General features: G+C 39.1%; 1 protein-coding gene across 1 annotated transcript; it reads left to right on the forward strand.

Moving 5' to 3' along the window:
• Nucleotides 1-754: 754 nt before the first annotated feature.
• Nucleotides 755-6,765, forward strand: LOC133047224 (lysozyme C, intestinal isozyme). The gene is made up of 4 exons (XM_061130306.1): nt 755-933; nt 2,187-2,351; nt 4,238-4,313; nt 5,887-6,765. The coding sequence occupies exons 1-4, from the start codon at nt 798-800 to the stop codon at nt 5,951-5,953; spliced, it is 444 nt and encodes a 147-aa protein (XP_060986289.1). The 5' UTR covers nt 755-797; the 3' UTR covers nt 5,954-6,765.
• Nucleotides 6,766-17,727: the final 10,962 nt, after the last annotated feature.

The following is a 17,727-nucleotide window of genomic DNA, read 5'->3' on the forward strand; positions in this document are numbered from 1 at the left end:
ATGCTTTGCTTTCAGGAAAACAGGAGGAGGGCAGAGAATTTTTCTTGGATCTGTTTCTTCTCAATTGCCTTCAGCTCAAAATAATCCTTGTGCTAAACAGGAAGATTTTTGGGTGGCATATTCTATTATCCTCCTGTAGGTTTTACTGTTAAGTTCTTTTGCATTATAGGTTCTAACATGGAAATGTGAAATAAGGCATTGTCAGAAAGGAGTTAGGAATATTGTTCACATGAGCTTACTTATTATAGTAAAACACTAATTCATAAATTAAGAATTTATAATAGACACCAAAAAAGTAAAGGAATCTGGTTGAACAACATGGTGTGGTGCTACATGCCTGTCAGAACACCAGGCAGCGTGTCATGTTGTTTTGTGGAAAATGTATATAAAACAATTTTAAGGAAAAAGATGAAGACAATATAGTGAAAGCATATAAAACAACACCATGCAAATGAATGTTAATCAAGATGGGAACTCATTTTCAGTTGTGTAAAATGTTCATTCAGGGGTTTTTTTTTTCTTTATAGTTGCTCCAATTCAATAGTGCTAATCCCAGTTCTTCCTGAACAATATCTTTCATTATTTTCTTGCAATTAACTCTTAGGGCACCAGAATACCCCTCTGCAAACATACAGAACAAAACTTTTAGTGTCAGTGAAGCAATAAAAAGTCCCTGCTTTCCACATGTCTCCAAGGGTGGAGCCCCCAAACTGATCAGAGAAGAAGGAAGTGAAAAGATGTTAAATACCAAGTCCAGCTCATCCTGGTCAGCCTGGAGGTCTGGCTTCTCAGTCAACATGAAGGCTCTCATTATTCTGGGACTTCTCCTCCTTTCTGTTGCTGTCCAGGGCAAGAAATTTCAGAGGTGTGAGCTTGCCAGAACTCTGAAAAGATTTGGACTGGATGGCTATAAGGGAGTCAGCCTGGCAGATTGTAAGTTAACTCTTCTTCATCCTTTCAAACAGTTAGCCAGGTGTGGAACAGACACTAACAGAGGAAGAAGAAACAGACTTTGAGTGAATGTGCTTTTTTATTTCTTGGCAGGTTTGTACATTTACAATGGTTAAAAACATCAAAGGTTCCTTTAGAATCAGATGTACCAGGTGAAGGAATGAGGCATGGAAGGGTCAAATTCTATACCATTCTAAGCATGCCAGATCACCATGTACTCCTCTAGTGCCTCTAAATTTGCCAGCTGGGACATGAAGGCTGACTCTAAGATATATTTCAGCACCTGGGATATGTCTGTCAAGCCCTTGGTGTTTGACTCTACCCATTTCCAGTTTGGAACTTGTGTTCTGCAAGCCTGAGTAGGCAGAACCGAGTAGACAGTGTTTTTTTTTGTTTGTTTGTTTGTTTTTCATTTTTAATCCCCCTACCATGATGTTGAACTTTTAACAGCAAGGTTTTTTAAAACTTACATTGAACTCTTAAAACAGGGACAGTAGGAACCTATCTTCCCTTAATCAATATATACATAAGGGTGCCTGAAATGGAACATGAAAATATCTTATTATTCTGACTCTCCATTAATTAATTTTCATTTTCTTCCACAGAATTAAAGATGTGCCTTAAGGAAAAGTGGTTGTGTACTTTAGTCCATATTTGTCAATGTCATCACTGTATTTTTCAGATTGAATCCAGATATTTCCCCTCCATAAGTATTTTTGAATAAATAAGCATCTGGCTGGCTGGATGGATGGATGATGTAGTCTTTCCTATTCTATGATTCTTGTTGTCTGGATTCTATTTTGATACCTGAATTCACCTTTAGGTATCATAAGACTTTTTCTTTCTCCTAGAATATCCATACTTTTCCTGATAGAAGTATTTTTCCATTAGCATATACATCTGCTGTTAATGATCAAATACACTCAACAACTCTGTTGTTTTTTCCATTCTAGGCTCAATCTTACCTGAGGGATGGGAGCAGGGGAAGGGTAATAGTAATAGAAGACACAGCTATTTTAATATTTTTGCAATATGTTATCTTACTTCATTAGTATTTTCAAATGATTTGCTAACAAAAGAATTCTCTTAAGGGCCCTTAACACCAAGTGTTAAAATAGTTACAAGCTAAATATATCTTTATGCTTCTAAAATAAGTCATTAGTAAAATAGAATTGTGCTATGAAATATAAGTCATATGATGTTCTATTTATTACTAAAAATACATTTTTTTTCAGGGATGTGTTTGACCTATGGAGAAAGCCGTTATAACACACATGTTACAAACTACAATCCTGGAAGCAAAAGCACTGATTATGGGCTATTTCAGATCAACAGCAAGTGGTGGTGTAATGATGGCAAAACCCCAAAAGCAGCTAACGGCTGTGGCGTATCCTGCAGTGGTAAGACAAGATAATGTTGAGTGATGGCTCAGGCCCCGTTTGGTGGTACCTATAAGGAGAGAGATTCAATACAAATGAAAAGGTCTTGAAGAGTTCATGAGGGACCTAGAAAAACTCCATCTTAACTTCTAAAAATGCTTTATTATCTACCTCATAAGTCCTTAAGTAAGAAATTAAACAGCTGGTATCATAGAAGGTTGCTGTTTGCTAACATACAAAAATTTTTGGAATGATCTATCACTTTATGATAACGACTTGTTGATGCTTTGTAAAGAACAATGCTATTCTTCCTACTTACCTTGTTTGGGAAAGATTTAGGGATGATCAAGTTGTGTGTGTGTGTGTGTTTTTAATATACACTCCTTTATTGGAAAATGAAAGAATTAGTAGTTAACCAAAGAGGAGGAATATGTGTGGTCTTTTTAAAAAACTTTTACTTTTGATTATGAAATATTTTAAACATGTGAACAATTTGAAACATTAGTATATCAATATAAATATGTACTTTGACAGTATAATATGCACTTTAGCAGTTGCTAATATTTGTCACGTTTACTTCTTTTATTTATATAGTATCCAGCTGGTGGTTTTTTGCTGGGTGATTTTAAAGTGAATTAGAAACATTATTATACTCCATTTCTAAAGTCTTTACTTTGCATCTCTAAAAAAATACACTTCATATTTAATCACTGTCATTCTAACAATTTCATATATGGATTTATTTAATCAGAGTGAAACAAATATTCTATTGAGTTCCTTTTCAAATTGAGATAACATATGCAATATTTAGGGCTTGCCAGGTGGGGCTAGTAGTAAAGAACCTGCCTGCCAATGCAGGAGACATAAGGGTTTGATCCCTGGGTTGGTAAGATCCTCTGGAGGAGGGCAGGGCAACCCACTCCAGGATTCTTGCCTGGATAATCCCCACGGACAGAGGAGCCTGAGGGGCTACAGTCCATGGGATCTCACAGAGTCGGACACAACTGAAGCTACTTAGCAAATATGCATGCACATACAGTATTTATTGCATAAAATATTGAGAAGTATTGCAAACTTGATATTGTTTAATTTTTAATATTAAAATTCCTAATAAAGAAGATTAGTTTCTGGATATTCTTTTGTATTCAGTTAATTGTTAGGGTTTAAAAATTATTTTTTATTATATAATAATCTGTGAATAATCATTGAATAAAAATTCTTACTACCCAGAGATTTATGACCACTGGTAACTTTTGGTATCCATGTCTTCTTTCAGAATATGTATCACTCATGTACATGAATGTAAAGCTGTATTATGCACATTTGTACCCACAAGCGTGTGAGCAATGTGCTTCAACAAAAATGAAACGGAACTATATTTACCAGCTTACAATTTGCTCTTTACTGTAAAAAATCATTTTTTTCAAAAAATATTAATCTTTATTATTTTTTCTGGATGAATAGAATTCTACTATATAATTATTCTAAAATTTATCAATCCAACTCTAGTATTAACACATATATCTTGGGTACATATCTTATTTTTTTTTTTTGGAATAAATTGTAGAACTGCTGAGCAAAAAACTGCTAGACCGGGTTCTGCTTATTTGTTTTTGTTTAAGTGTTTTTTGTTTTCACAGTGTCCAGTGAAAAGAGAACCTTCTATCATATTTGTTAATAGTTCCAGAGCTTTCAATGACTTTGGCAAAAAAGAAACAAAAAGCTTTATTTCATGTCAAATGAGATGGAATGGAGAGAGTTTCTCCCAATATTCACAGATAAAGGGACTATTAAAAAATAATTTTAGTTGTTCTTTCCTCAGCCTAAGAGAATAAAGCTGGCTGAACCTAAAATTTACATGAAATTTCTGTGAACATTGTCCTCATTTCTCACCACCTCTTTTTCAGCTATGCTGAAAGATGACATCACTCAGGCTGTAGCATGTGCAAAGACGATTCTCAATAGGCAAGGCATTACAGCATGGTATGTTATTTTTTTGTTTGTTTCTGTTTTCCGTTCAGTGTTGTTGAGATATAATTGACACACAGCACTTTGTAAGTTTAAGGTGTACAGCATAATGACTTACGTACATCCCAAAATGATTATCACAGTAAGTTTAACATCTGTGATCTCAATGGAGCCCATTATACAGAGTGAAGTAAGCCAGAAAGATAAAGACCAATACAGTATACTAATGCATATATATGGAATTTAAAAAGATGGTAACGATAACCCTATATGCAAAACAGAAAAAGAGACACAGATGTACAGAACAGACTTTCAGACTCTGTGGGAGAAGGCGAGGGTGGGATGTTCAGAGAGAACAGCACTGAAACAAGTATACTATCAAGGGTGAAACAGATCACCAGCCCAGGTTGGATGCATGAGACAAGTGCTCAGGGCTGGTGCACTGGGAAGACCCAGAGGGATGGGATGGGGAGGGAGGCGGGAGGGGGGATCGGGATGGGGAACACATGTAAATCCATGGCTGATTCATGTCAATGAATGGCAAAAACCACTACAATAAAAAATAAAATAAAATAAAAATTAGAGAAACAGAAGAAAAAATTTTGTGTGTGTGATGAAAAGCTTAGGATTTACACTCTAATCTATTTTCATATATAAGATATAGCAGTGTTAATCATATTATCATGTTGTACATTACATCCCTAGTGTTTGTTTATCTTATACCTGGAAGTTTGCAGTACTTTCCACTGCTTTCCTCCAATTTCCTACCCCTCACCCCGCCCACAACACCCGCCTCTGGTAACCACAAATCTCACCTCTTTTTCTATGAGCTGGTTTGTGTTTGAAGTATAATGGACCTGCAACACTATGTAAGTTCCTTTCACAGAGCAAGGTATGGGTTAGGCATTAAAAGGGAGACCTGCGGTCTTCCCTAGTAGTTAAGAGTCTGTGATTTCAATTCAGGAGGTGGGGGTCTGGTACCTGGTTGGGGAACGAAGATACCAGAGGCCATGTGGTGCGGCCAAAAAAAAAGGGTTGGAGGGGGAGTTTTACTCTACTGTTTTACAGTAGTTTTTCCCTACTGTTAGGAGAGAAGTGAGGGAATATTCTCGAAGACCAAGGTATGCTACTGAGAACTGAAAATCTAAAAAATTAGATTTATGCTAAACAGTGTATCACATAGAAATAATCTACTTTAACTGATTCAGAATCGAATTCTTTTACTCCTCAATTTATTTTAAGGGCTTCTAGAATTTTTAAGTTTCTACACACTCTACCAATTCCTTGTCATATCTTGAAATTAATTTTGAAAGTAAGTAAATATGGAACACGCTTTGCAGTTGTGCTGTGGACTACACAAGACTCAACATTTGTGTTCAGCATTCTGTGCTCTAGTGAAGGCTTGGGAGAGATGTGAAGTCCTTGGTATATGTGTCTCCAGTTAATAAATGGCAACACTTGGATTGGTCTGTAGCCTGTATTTCATGTATTGATAAACAATTTTGTTCTCCCAAAGGATCTGAAATATGTATAACACAATGAAGATATGTTTTAACCTTATTACCATGTGTTTCATCTTTCTCTACAGGGTGGCGTGGAAAAACAGGTGTCGAAACCGAGATCTCACGAGTTTTGTTAAGGGTTGCGGAGTGTAACTGTGGAGTTTTCTTTCTTCTGCTCATTTGTCTCTTTTTCATATCAAGAAGTAATAGCTGAGCAAAAGGTTATACTACCACTCTTTCAAACAAATAATGCTTTTATATAAGCAGGAGCATATGGTCTTTCTTCTAAGAGGCTTGATGGTTACCTCATGTGTTTATTGTTAATGTTACTACAAAAATGTTATGACAACATTTTTCAGGTCCTTAACAGAACTAATGCTGGTGAATATTTGTCTAAAACCTTAATTATCAAATGTATCTCTAGTACATTAAGTTCTTAATCAAAGAAATAACCCAGACTTAATTTTGAATGATACAAGTACTCCCCAATATTCAACACAAATATTACAAAAGAATATCTTTAAGCAAATTGATCTTGGGCAAAGTCCCACTGTGTAGGCATGTGAATTTTCATCTGTCCAGTCAAAAGGAGATGAATGTCAAATGGCTAAATATGAAAGCAATCTGAATTAAGAATTTTGTTTTCATACAGTGTGGCCTTTGGTTTAAATGTTTTAGTAGAAATGTTGCATTTATGCAGCTTTAAAAATAAACTCACAATTTATACATCAACCTATTTTAGCCTTTGTAAAGAACTCACATATGCATCTTGCTGATTCTGGAACATAAAGAAGGATTAGATGAGCCAATGCTTTTCCTTAATTTTATTAACTTAGATTCACACTTTATGACAAATTCAGAGCTAGATGAGTTTGCAAGCATTGAGTTAATTGCTATTAAATAGATGTGAAATTATGCAGGCTGTAAAAAAATACAAACATTTTCATTAAAAGCTTTGCAATTCATACCTTGTCTTTCTTTGTTAAGAGCCATGTAATGTGTCTGAAGAAATACATGTGTATATATTTGGGAAAAAAATGATCTGACACTTAGTATTTCCTACATCTTCACCTGTAATGAAACAGCTGAATGTTGCTGCGAGAAATCCATAAGCATGCTGACAGATCTCATTTAATATTTTAAATTAAAAAAAATTTTTTGGTGGTGCCACACAGCTTCTGGGACCTTAGTTCCCCAACCAGGGCTTGAATTCGCACCCTGATCAGTGAAAGCAAAAAGTCCTAATCATAAGGCCACCAAGGAATCCCCCTCACCCTAAATTCATAAACATAAATCTCAAATGGGCACTCAAATCAGCTTGGTCATCATAGTCACTTCTCTGCAGTTCTTCTGTATTGGTGTCCCCACTCTCTAAAATGACTGTCATTATTTGCTTCTCTCATTTCAAAGTCCTAGCATACACGCCCAACTACTGGGCTTCAACACACTCAGCTCTCAGTAGATGACCTGGCTTCATGTTACACTGACAGAAGAGAAGCAACTCATAGAAAATTCTCCCTTCATCCCAGCCATAATAGAGCTCACCTCTTTCCCTGGGCCCATCCCCGCGTCGTTCCCATTTACCACTGGGATGAAGGGCCTCTGCTCCTCCCAGTGGCAACGTCTCAATATGCAGTCTTCATCACACTCTCCCTACTCCAGTCTAGGCTGATGGTTTCCTGCATCCTGAGCTTCTCCCTCTTTGCTGGATCATCTCCATCACTGTACAAACTGCTCTGGTAACCTTGCTTCTTACAAAGAACTCTCCGTGAGCTCTACATAACCCTCCAACTACAACATTTTTGATTTTCTTTCACAGCAACACTTCTGGGATGAGTTATTTATATTCACCCACTCCACATCCTCACCTCCGCTTCTCTTTGTGACTCTTCTCAATCTGACTGCTGTCCTCGCTCAGCTGAAAATGACTCTAACATGACTCCTCCCAGGATGCCTTGGGGCCAGTTTAGTGATCACCTGATTTCTGTTCATCCTCCTTGATCTCCCAGCAGCATTTGACAGAATGAACCACTGCCTACTTTTGAAAACTTTTTCTTCTTCAGCTTCCCCTCCTTACATCCTGCCTCATTGATGCTTCCTTCACAACCATTCTGGCTGTTTCTCTGCTGACTGATATTTAAGAGTTAGGGTGCCCTAGGGCTCAAGCCTGTAATCATCTGATAGACATACTTCATTTATTCATTTATTTGTCTCTTCTAGTTGAAGTATAACATTAAAAATGAACTTTTCCAACTTTTTGAAGACACTGAAATAATGTCAATTTTCCCCCAAATCTGCAAGTACAGTACAGTCTTTTATGTTTTCTGAACACTTTGAGAATATACAGCCAAAATGGTGCCCAGTGGTTCCGATCCTTCAGTATGTAACTCCTCAAAGCATCATCCAAATGAGGAGGTGAACACTGAAAAATTAGGACCACTGAATCATCAGATCCTGTGCAATGTCATCAATTGTCCCCAAAGATTTTCTTAATTAAAAGAATCAAGTGTTTTATTTGGTCGTTATGTTTCTCAGTTTCCTTCAGTCTAGATTCCTTGTTCATCTTTTCCATGACTTTTATGACTTTAACCCTTTTGAAGACCTCAACCACCTATGGTGGAAAATGGCGTATGGCTTTTCTGATATTCTGTGGAGTACATTAGATTATGCACCTTTGGCAGGGATACCACAGAAGTGATTTTGAGTTCTTCCCATTGCATCCTTTCAGGTGACATGCAGTTCTGAAATGTTCTATTACTGAAGATGTCCACATTGATCATTTGATTAAGGTGATACCTGCAAGTCACCTCCACTGTGAACTATTTGGGAGATGGTGAGGTACTTTGAGAAATTTTGTTCCTGATCAAAATCTCAATTTTTATATTCACTTATTATATCAGTATGGGTTTCCCCAGTGGCTCAATGGTAAAGAATTCGCCTGCCAATACAGGAGACACATGAGACATGGGTTTGATCTCCGGGTCAAGATGATCCCCTGGTAAAGGAAATGGCTACCCACTCAGTATTCCTGCCAGTATAATCCCATGGACAGAGGAGCCTTGAGGGCTACTGTCCATGGGGTCACAAAGAGTCAGACACAACTAAGCGCACATGCAGGCATGCCTACATTATATCAAGATGGACCCCCGGCTTCCCACTTTATTCCAATTATAATGAGTCATAATCCATTCAGTTCAGTTTAGTTCATTCGCTCTGTTAAGTCCAACCCTTAGCTACCCCATAAACCACAGCACGCCAGGCCTCCCTGTCCATCACCAACTCCCAGAGTCTACCCAAACTCATGTCCATTGAGTTGGTGATGCCATCCAGCCATCTCATCCTCTGTCGTCCCTTTCTCTTCCTGCCCCAAATCCCTCCCAGCATCAGGGTCTTTTCCGATGAGTCAGCTCTTTGCATCATGTGGCCAAAGTACTGGAGTTTCAGTTTCAATATCAGTCCTTTCAATGAACACCCAGGACTGATCTCCTTCAGGATGGACTGGTTGGATCTCCTTGCAGTCCAAGGGACTCTCAAGAGTCTTCTCCAACACCAAAGTTCAAAAGCATCAATTCTTCAGTGCCCAGCTTTCTTCACAGCCCAACTCTCATATCTATACATGACCACTGGAAAAACCATAGCCCTGATTAGACGGACCTTTATTGGCAAAGTAATGTCTCTGCCTTTTAATATGCTATCTAGGTTGGTCATAAGTTTCCTTCCAATGAGTATGCATCTTTTAATTTCATGGCTGCAATCACCATCTGCAGTGATTTTGGAGCCCAGAAAAATAAAGTAAGCCACTGTTTCCAGTGTTTCCCCATCTATTTGCCATGAAGTGATGGGACCAGATGCCATGATCTTAGTTTTATGAATGTTGAGTTTTAAGCCAACTTTTTCACTCTCCTCTTTTACTTTCATCAAGAGGCTCTTTAGTTCTTCTTCACTTTCTGCCATAAGGGTGGTGTCATCAGCATATCTGAGGTTATTGTTATTTCTCCTGGCAATCTTGATTCCAGCTTGTGCTTCTTCCAGCCCAGTGTTTCTCATGATGTACTCTGCACATAAGTTAAATAATCAAGGTGATAATATGCAGTGCTGACATACTCCTTTTCCTATTTGGAACCAGTCTGTTGTTCCATGTCCAGTTCTAACTGTTGTTTCCTGACCTGCATACAGGTTTCTCAAGAGGCAGGTCAGGTGGCCTGGTATTCCCATCTCTTTCAGAATTTTCCACAGTTTATTGTGATCCACACAGTCGAAGGCTTTGGCATAGTCAATAAAGCAGAATTAGATGTTTTTCTGGAACTCTCTTGCTTTTTCAATGATCCAGAGGATGTTAGCAATTTGATCTCTCATTCGATGTCTTTTCTAAAACCAGCTTGAACATCTGGACGTTCACGGTTCACGTATTGCTGAAGCCTGGCTTGGAAAATTTTGAGCATTACTTTACTAACGTGTGAGATGAGTGCAATTGTGTGGTAGTTTGAGCATTCTTTGGCACTGCCTTTCTTTGGGATTGGAATGAAAACTGACCTTTTCCAGTCCCATGGCCTCTGCTGAGTTTTCCACATGTGCTGGCATATTGAGTGCAGCACTTTCACAGCGTCATCTTTTAAGACTTGAAATAGCTCAACTGAAATTCCATCACCTCTACTAGCTTTGATATAATCCATTGCTGTCATTTATTTGATGTTCACATTGTCCCTGGTTTGGCCAGGAGAGTCTCTGCAAGCTAACTTCTGTGTCATTGTCTGCCAATGCAGGAAACATAGGGTTTGATCCCTGACCTGGAAAGGTTCCACTTGCTGCAACTAAGCCCATGCACCACAACTACTGAACCTGTGCTCTAGGGCCCGGGACCTGCAACTACTGAGGCCCATACAGCCCAGAGCCAGTGCTCCACAACAAGAGAAGCCGCCACAACGAGGAGCCTGAGCACAACAACTAGAGAGTAGCCCCTGATGTTGCAATTAGAGAAAAACCCTAATAGCAGCAAAGACTCAGCACAGCCCAAAATAAATATATAAAAATTTAAAAAATATATATATATTAAAAGGCAAAGACAAAAATAAAATTGGAGACATGTAGAGATGGGCTCAATAAAGGACAGAAATAGTATGGACCTAACAGAAGCACAAGATTTTAAGAAGAGGTGGCAAGAATACACAGAAGCACTGTACAAAAAAGATCTTCACGACCTAGATAGTCACGATGCTGTGATCACTCACCTACAGCCAGACATCCTGGAATGTGAAGTCAAGTGGGCCTTGGGAAGCATCACTATGAACAAAGCTAGTGGATCAGTAAATCCGTCTGCCACTTCCCTTAATTCCTTAGCTTCTTGGCAGGATTTGACACAGCTATCTATGCCTCCTTTTATAAAATATAGTCTCTTTTTTCTTCTATCTTTCTGGCAGCTGATTTCCAGATAGTTCAGTCACACTGTCCTCTGTCTGTGATGCTTGCTGGATTGAAACACTTAAGTTGTATATAGAACTCCATGAGGCCAATAATTGTATCTTATGCACCTTAATGTTGTTAAGCCCTAGTAAACATTTCTAGTAATCTATGTTTGTTGAATAGTGAATAAATGAAAACTGGAAAAGTTAAGAAGACTTGAGGCTCTTTTCCCAAAAGTGGTTGAAATCAGTGAGGTCTGTTAAAGTACTCTGTCATACTGAAATGGAGCAGGACCCAGGACAAGCTGCCACAATTCTGAGAACTGGCCTCAAGGAAATGGAAACAAATCAACCTTGGAACTGAAGATTCACTGTACCTAAAACAATATGACAATGGTCAGACTAACACATGACCAATTTCAAGATGACTGTCAGAGCCGAGTATACTGTTTCTGCATATAACTCCCTTCCTCAGCCTATAAAAGCTCTTGTCCACTGACTGTGGGGGGTTTTGGGGGGAGTCTGTCTTTGAACAGGCATCCCCTCCCCCCGTCCCCCACCCCCACACCCCTCCTACCCCTGTAGCCAGCATTCAAAATAAAGCAACTTTCTTTGACACCACCCTGGCCTCTTTATTGGCTTTTGCGTGGTGAGCAGCGGGATCCAACTTTCAGTTGCAATACATTCTTCATACCACAATACAGGATTTTTTGTCCTCTGCACACTCCACTGGATTCTACCTTTCAGAATGTGGTCTCTAGAACTTTGCTGGTGGTCCAGTGGCTGAGACTAAAGATCCCAATGCAGGGTTCTCAGGTTCGATCCCTAGTCAGGAAACTGGACCCCACATGCTCCAACTAAAGACCCAGCATTCTGCAAGTAAGACCCGCCCTAGCCAAAAAAAAATAATGTGATCTCTGGAGCAGAACTTTCCTCTTTGTAATTATTTCTCCAGCTTTCCTATTTCTGCTTCCCCCATTTCTCAAAAAAATTTTAATTCTTTGCTTAAGAGGTTACCCTAAGTAATTTTAAAGCAAAATAAGCTTTCATAAAATAAAATTAAGGACTTCCCTGGTAGTCTAATGGTTCAGAATCTGTGTTTCCACAGCAGGGGGCACAGGTTTGATCCCTGGTCTGGGAAGACAGACCCACATGCCACCTAAAAACTAAGCCTGTCCCCAAAGCTACTGAGCATGTGTGCTGCGACTACCGAAGCCCTCCAGACTGAAGCCCGCGCTCTGCAGCAGAGAAGTCACCATAATGGGAAATCCTCACACTGCAATGCACAGTAACCCCTGCTCACCACAACTGGAGAAAGCCTGCATTCAGCAAAGAAGACCAGTGCAGCCAAAAGTAAGATAAATAAATAAATAATTAAAAATGAGAGATTTTCAGAAAGACATAAACCTGTTAGAACTGGAAGAAGGAGAGAGAAGACAGGAAAAAATCTTGAAACTTGGACTAGAAAAAGCAAGTGGTAGAGGGCAGTCCTGGGAGCTGAGCAGTCAGAGCCTAGAAGTCATCCAGTTCACCTTGCAAGGGCTCCCTGAATCTCAAGAATTTGCGGTTGTAGGGATCTCTGGAAGTAAGGGAAGGGAGGAGGAAGAGAGGAGCTAGAAAAAAAAGACGGTGGAGATTCTGTTTAAAAACTATTCAGGTTCTACAGACGTAGGGAACAAACACATGGATACCAAGGAGGGGACTGAGGTGGGATAAGTTTGGAGACTGGGATTGGCATATACACTCCCATGCATAAAACAGATAATATTTGAGAGCATACTGTTCCCATAGCAAAAAAAAATAAAGAAAGAAAGAAGTTACAATCTGTTCGTAGGACATATATTTACCTAAAAATACATTCCAATATACATTGAAAGTGAAAATTACTCTGTTGTGTCCAACTCTGCGACCCCATTGGCTGTATAGTCCATGGAATTCTCCAGGCCAGAATACTGGAGGAGGTAACCTTTCACTTCTCCAGGGGATCTTCCCAACCCAGGAGTCGAACCCAGGTCTCCCACATTGCAGGCAGATTCTTTACCCGCTGAGTCACAAGGGAATATATATCAGGTGCAGACAAATACTGTTTGATTCCATTTATTGGAGACACCTAGAATACTCAAACTCATAGAGTCAGAAAGTACACGGGTCGATGCCAGAGGCTGGGGGAGGGAGAATGGGGAGTTAGTGTTTAATGGGGACAGAGTTTCAGTCGGAAGGTGAACAGTTTGAGAAATGGATGATAATGAGAGTTGCACAATAATATGAATGCACTAAGTGCCACTGAAATGTAGTTAAATATGGTTACAATAGTGTGCTCTATATTATGTGACTTTACCACAAAAAGTCAGGTCCTTACAGCTGAACAATTACCCCTTATTTACCCCCACGGGATAGAACAGGGGTGAAGCAGAGCCTTTGCACTGAGGGTCACCAGACAGGATTGAGGGAGGAATACCCTACAGAAAATAGGTAGATTAGCCAAACACATGCCTGGTACTAAGACCTTCATCCCCCACTAAACTCTTGAAATACTGGCAACCAGGCCTTTTTATGTGTGTGTGAGCAGAGAGGAGGGAGAGGCTGCCCTGGGGAATGTGACCAGTCTAAGAGGAGAGATCTAAGGGCCTCAGCGAAACTGACTCAACCAACCAGGCCATCCTTCAGTGAAGGACACAGGGTCAAAGCCACATAGGCCCTTGGGACCTCAAATGACTTGTTTAGCTTCCCAATTCTAAATTTAAGTAGATAACCAAAAATTGCCAAATAACAGAGAAATGCCTCTAGTATGAAAAGATATAATTCAAAGTAAACAAGCAAAATGGCAGATAAGAGGAAACATAGAGAAGTCAACTAAAGCCAACAAACCCAAACTGTTATTACTATATCCAGATAAAATAAGAATAGCAAACATGACACAAAACAAGGAAGAAAAGAATATTCATGGAATGAAAAAGAGCTGTTGGAATTAAAACTATGATAGCAGAAATGAAAAAACTTGGAGAAAGATAAGACTGATGAAATACTAGCTGCATCTAAAGACTTGAGAGGAGGTTTAAATGGGAGATGTATATAGCAGTGGGGATTAAGAGGTGCAAACTACTATGTACAAAATAAATAAGCTGAGAATCCCTGGCAGTCCAGCAGATAGGATTCCATGCATCTACTGCAGGGAGCAAAGGTTTGGACCCTGGTTGGAAACTAAAATCTTGAAAGCCATGTAGCACAGACAAAATAAATAAGCAAACTACACAACTATATTGGGCAATACAAGGAATATAGCCAATACTTTATAACTACAAATGGGATATAAATTTGTAAGAATTGTAAATTTCTATGTTGTGCACTTAAAACTTATATAACATTGTATTTACATCAACTATACTTCAGTAAAGTATTGAAGCCACCTCGAAGTTGGGAGTTGAACTAATGATAGATACAAAGAAAGCGAAGCCAGTTTAAGATCATGCAGTTATTAGCTCTAGGGAAAATAAAACTTGCATAAGAGAAGAAAATAATTTTATTTATGACTATGTAAAAACTGAGTATTGATCTAATAAAGTATACATAGTTACATCGGAAGGATAGGTTTTAGGGAAAGTTGCCATGTGTGATGAAGATGCAGGAGGAGGAAATAAAACTTAATCCTTAACTTGCACCGTGGGAATCAATATTGTAAAATGGAGAAATCAAGAAGAAGCAATACAAGCCTGATACATAAAAGCATGGGAGTATAAATAAAATTTTTTTTTTTTTTTTTTTTTGGCCATGCCGCACAGCTTGTGTTATCTCAATTCCTAGACCAGGGATTGAACCCGGGCCATAGCCGTGAAAGTGCAAAATGCTAACCACTAGGCCAACAGGGCACTATCTAAAATTCCTAACATTGAGCTAAAAGAGTAGAAAATTGTTGCCTGTGAAGTGGGAGAAACGAGGAGTAACATCTTTCATAACAAACCTGTAGAAACATCTCATTCTGTAAACACTGAGAATTTACAACTTTGCAAAAAATTTTGAGTGGTCTACAATATAATTTGCTGCTTCCCTGGTAGACTTAGTGGTACAAAATTCACCTGCCAATGAAGGAGACAGAAGTTCGATACCTGACCTGGGGGGATCCCATGTGCTGCGGAGCAGCTAAACCTGTGCACCACGACTACTGTGCTCTGGAGCCCGGGGGTTGCAACTGCTGAAGCCCCAGCCCCCTAGAGCTTCGCAACAAGAGAAGCCACCCCAAGGAGAGGCCCATGCACTGCAACTGGGGATAGCCCCTTCTTGCCTCAGCTGCAGAACAGCCCATACAATGAAGACCCAGCACAGCAAAAAATAAAATGAATAAATAAAATTATTTTTAAAATATAATTTGCATAATAGACATGTATATAACTGAAAAACATTATGTCTATGAATGACTTTAGTCACTCATGATATAACTTTTAAATTCCCTTTAGCAATTTCTATAAAATGTTTTTTAAGTAAGTCTGCTAAATACAAGTGCAAGAGACATGCTCAAGGCTTAGTTATAACTAGTGCTACAGGAAGAGCACAGTAAAATCATCTGGAATAACACTCTGCATTTCAAATAATATCCTGAGGTGAAATTGAGCAACATCAGAACTGAATGTCTTTTAAACATGATGAAACTTTCACATTGATTTTTACTTCATTCTCAGAATAAGGGTGAAAATTTGGCTTGAGAACTTAATTGTATTAAAATAACAGGTGTAAGTAAAGGCATGACATTTATCAAACACACTAAGCAAAATCTTCAACAACCATTGCTTTCCCTGTTAGGCCAACTTTTGCTATTCTCTGGTTATTTCTTTAGTCAGCCATTGTTATACGTCTGTCCTGGTGCTTCTTAGATATATCCCATCTGTGCATCTGAGCTGTCACTCTTCAAGCCTCACTCCTCTACCTTGACTCATTATTCGTACATCTCTGGATATCTTGATATGAATAAACCCTTTATTCATAGCAAAATGGTCCCAAAATCTTGAAGTCAGAGGCTGTACTGTTGGGACCCTCTGCTGTCCTCCCATGGCTGGTCAAATAGATTTGAGATCTGACACTTGGAGCCCCAGAAGCTACTGTATGAGAATCATGTGAGATCAGATAGTAAGAAAACTCTTAGAATCCCCAGGGTGGGGGAATATACTAAATAATCAGAGATATTCATTCCAGCAACTGATTTTTATTGAGCATATATCATGTTATAGGCACTGTTCTAGGTGCTTAGAATACAGGTATAAACAAGAATAAAACCTTTCTGCCCTCCTTCCTGTAAAAACAGTGGTCCAGCATGTTGTGTCAAAGATCTAACACACCAAAGCAGCTGTCCAGATGTGGAAGAAGGGGTGACCCAATGAGAGGTATCAAAGCCTGAGTGCGCAGCATCAAATCCATGGTGTGGCAGTGTTGGGAGATTGGTTACAGTCAAGTTGATCAAATATATGCATGTGCTCACAATACATCTTAAGAATATTAAAGACAATGGGTGCCCAATTTCTCACTGTCATACAAGGGAGTTGGAGAAGGCAATGGCAACCCACTCCAGTACTCTTGCCTGGAAAATCCCATGGATGGAGGAGCCTGGTGGGCTGCAGTCCATGGGGTCGCTAGGAGTCGGACAGGACTGAGCGACTTCACTTTCACTTTTCACTTTCATGCATTGGAGACGGAAATGGCAACCCACTCCAGTGTTCTTGCCTGGAGAATCCCAGGGACAGGGGAGCCTGGTGGGCTGCCGTCTATGGGGTCGCACAGAGTTGGACACGACTGAAGCGACTTAGCAGCAGCAGCATACAAGGGAGTTACCAACATGAAAAAGGAAAAAAACTAGAATTAACCTTGTGGTATGAGACTGGAACTGGAGGTATTAGATGAATTCAAGTTAAATGAAAATTATGTAAATTCATATATTCTATAGCTCTTATCATTGATGGGATAGGCAAACAATAACACTCAACTACCCAGAGCTGGTTATTTTAAATAAGGATTCTTGGGAGAAGTGGAAGATTCCCGACTGAAGGATGAAAAGAACAAGATGAGAATTAAAACACTTTACACCAGAAAACAAAAAAGTACCCAGAGAATGATGGGGATGCCGAAGCTAGTGTGTAGCAGCTCTCCTGGCCAAGTCAGGGACAATATGAACATCAAAATAAATGATGGCCATGGATTATGACACATAATAATTGCAATAAGATAAGAAGCCAGGGGTTCATACTGATATAGTAAGTACATGCAAAAATTGACATTTTGATGAGGAAGAAAATTTCTCAAAGTACCTCACCCTCTCCCAAATACCTCACAGTGAAGGTGACTTGCAGACATTACGTTAATCAAATAATCGATGCAAACATCATAAGTAATAGAATATTTCAAAACTGCATGTCACCTGAAAGATACAACAGAGAGAGCACAGTATTACGTCTACGGTATATCTGCCAAAGATGCATAACCTAATTTACTCTAGAGAATATCAGAAAAACCTTAGGCCATTTACACCATAGCTGGTCTGAGGTC

Source organism: Dama dama, chromosome 3 (assembly GCF_033118175.1).
Source record: "Dama dama isolate Ldn47 chromosome 3, ASM3311817v1, whole genome shotgun sequence".
NCBI classification, from domain to species: Eukaryota; Metazoa; Chordata; class Mammalia; order Artiodactyla; family Cervidae; genus Dama; species Dama dama.

Bases quoted from the DNA above. Each gene is read 5' to 3' on its own strand.
- LOC133047224 (XM_061130306.1), top strand. From the start codon at position 798: ATGAAGGCTCTCATTATTCTGGGACTTCTCCTCCTTTCTGTTGCTGTC. The intron at 2,352-4,237 runs GTAAGACAAGAT...CCTCTTTTTCAG, and splicing joins CTGTGGCGTATCCTGCAGTG to CTATGCTGAAAGATGACATC. The intron at 4,314-5,886 runs GTATGTTATTTT...CTTTCTCTACAG, and splicing joins AGGCAAGGCATTACAGCATG to GGTGGCGTGGAAAAACAGGT.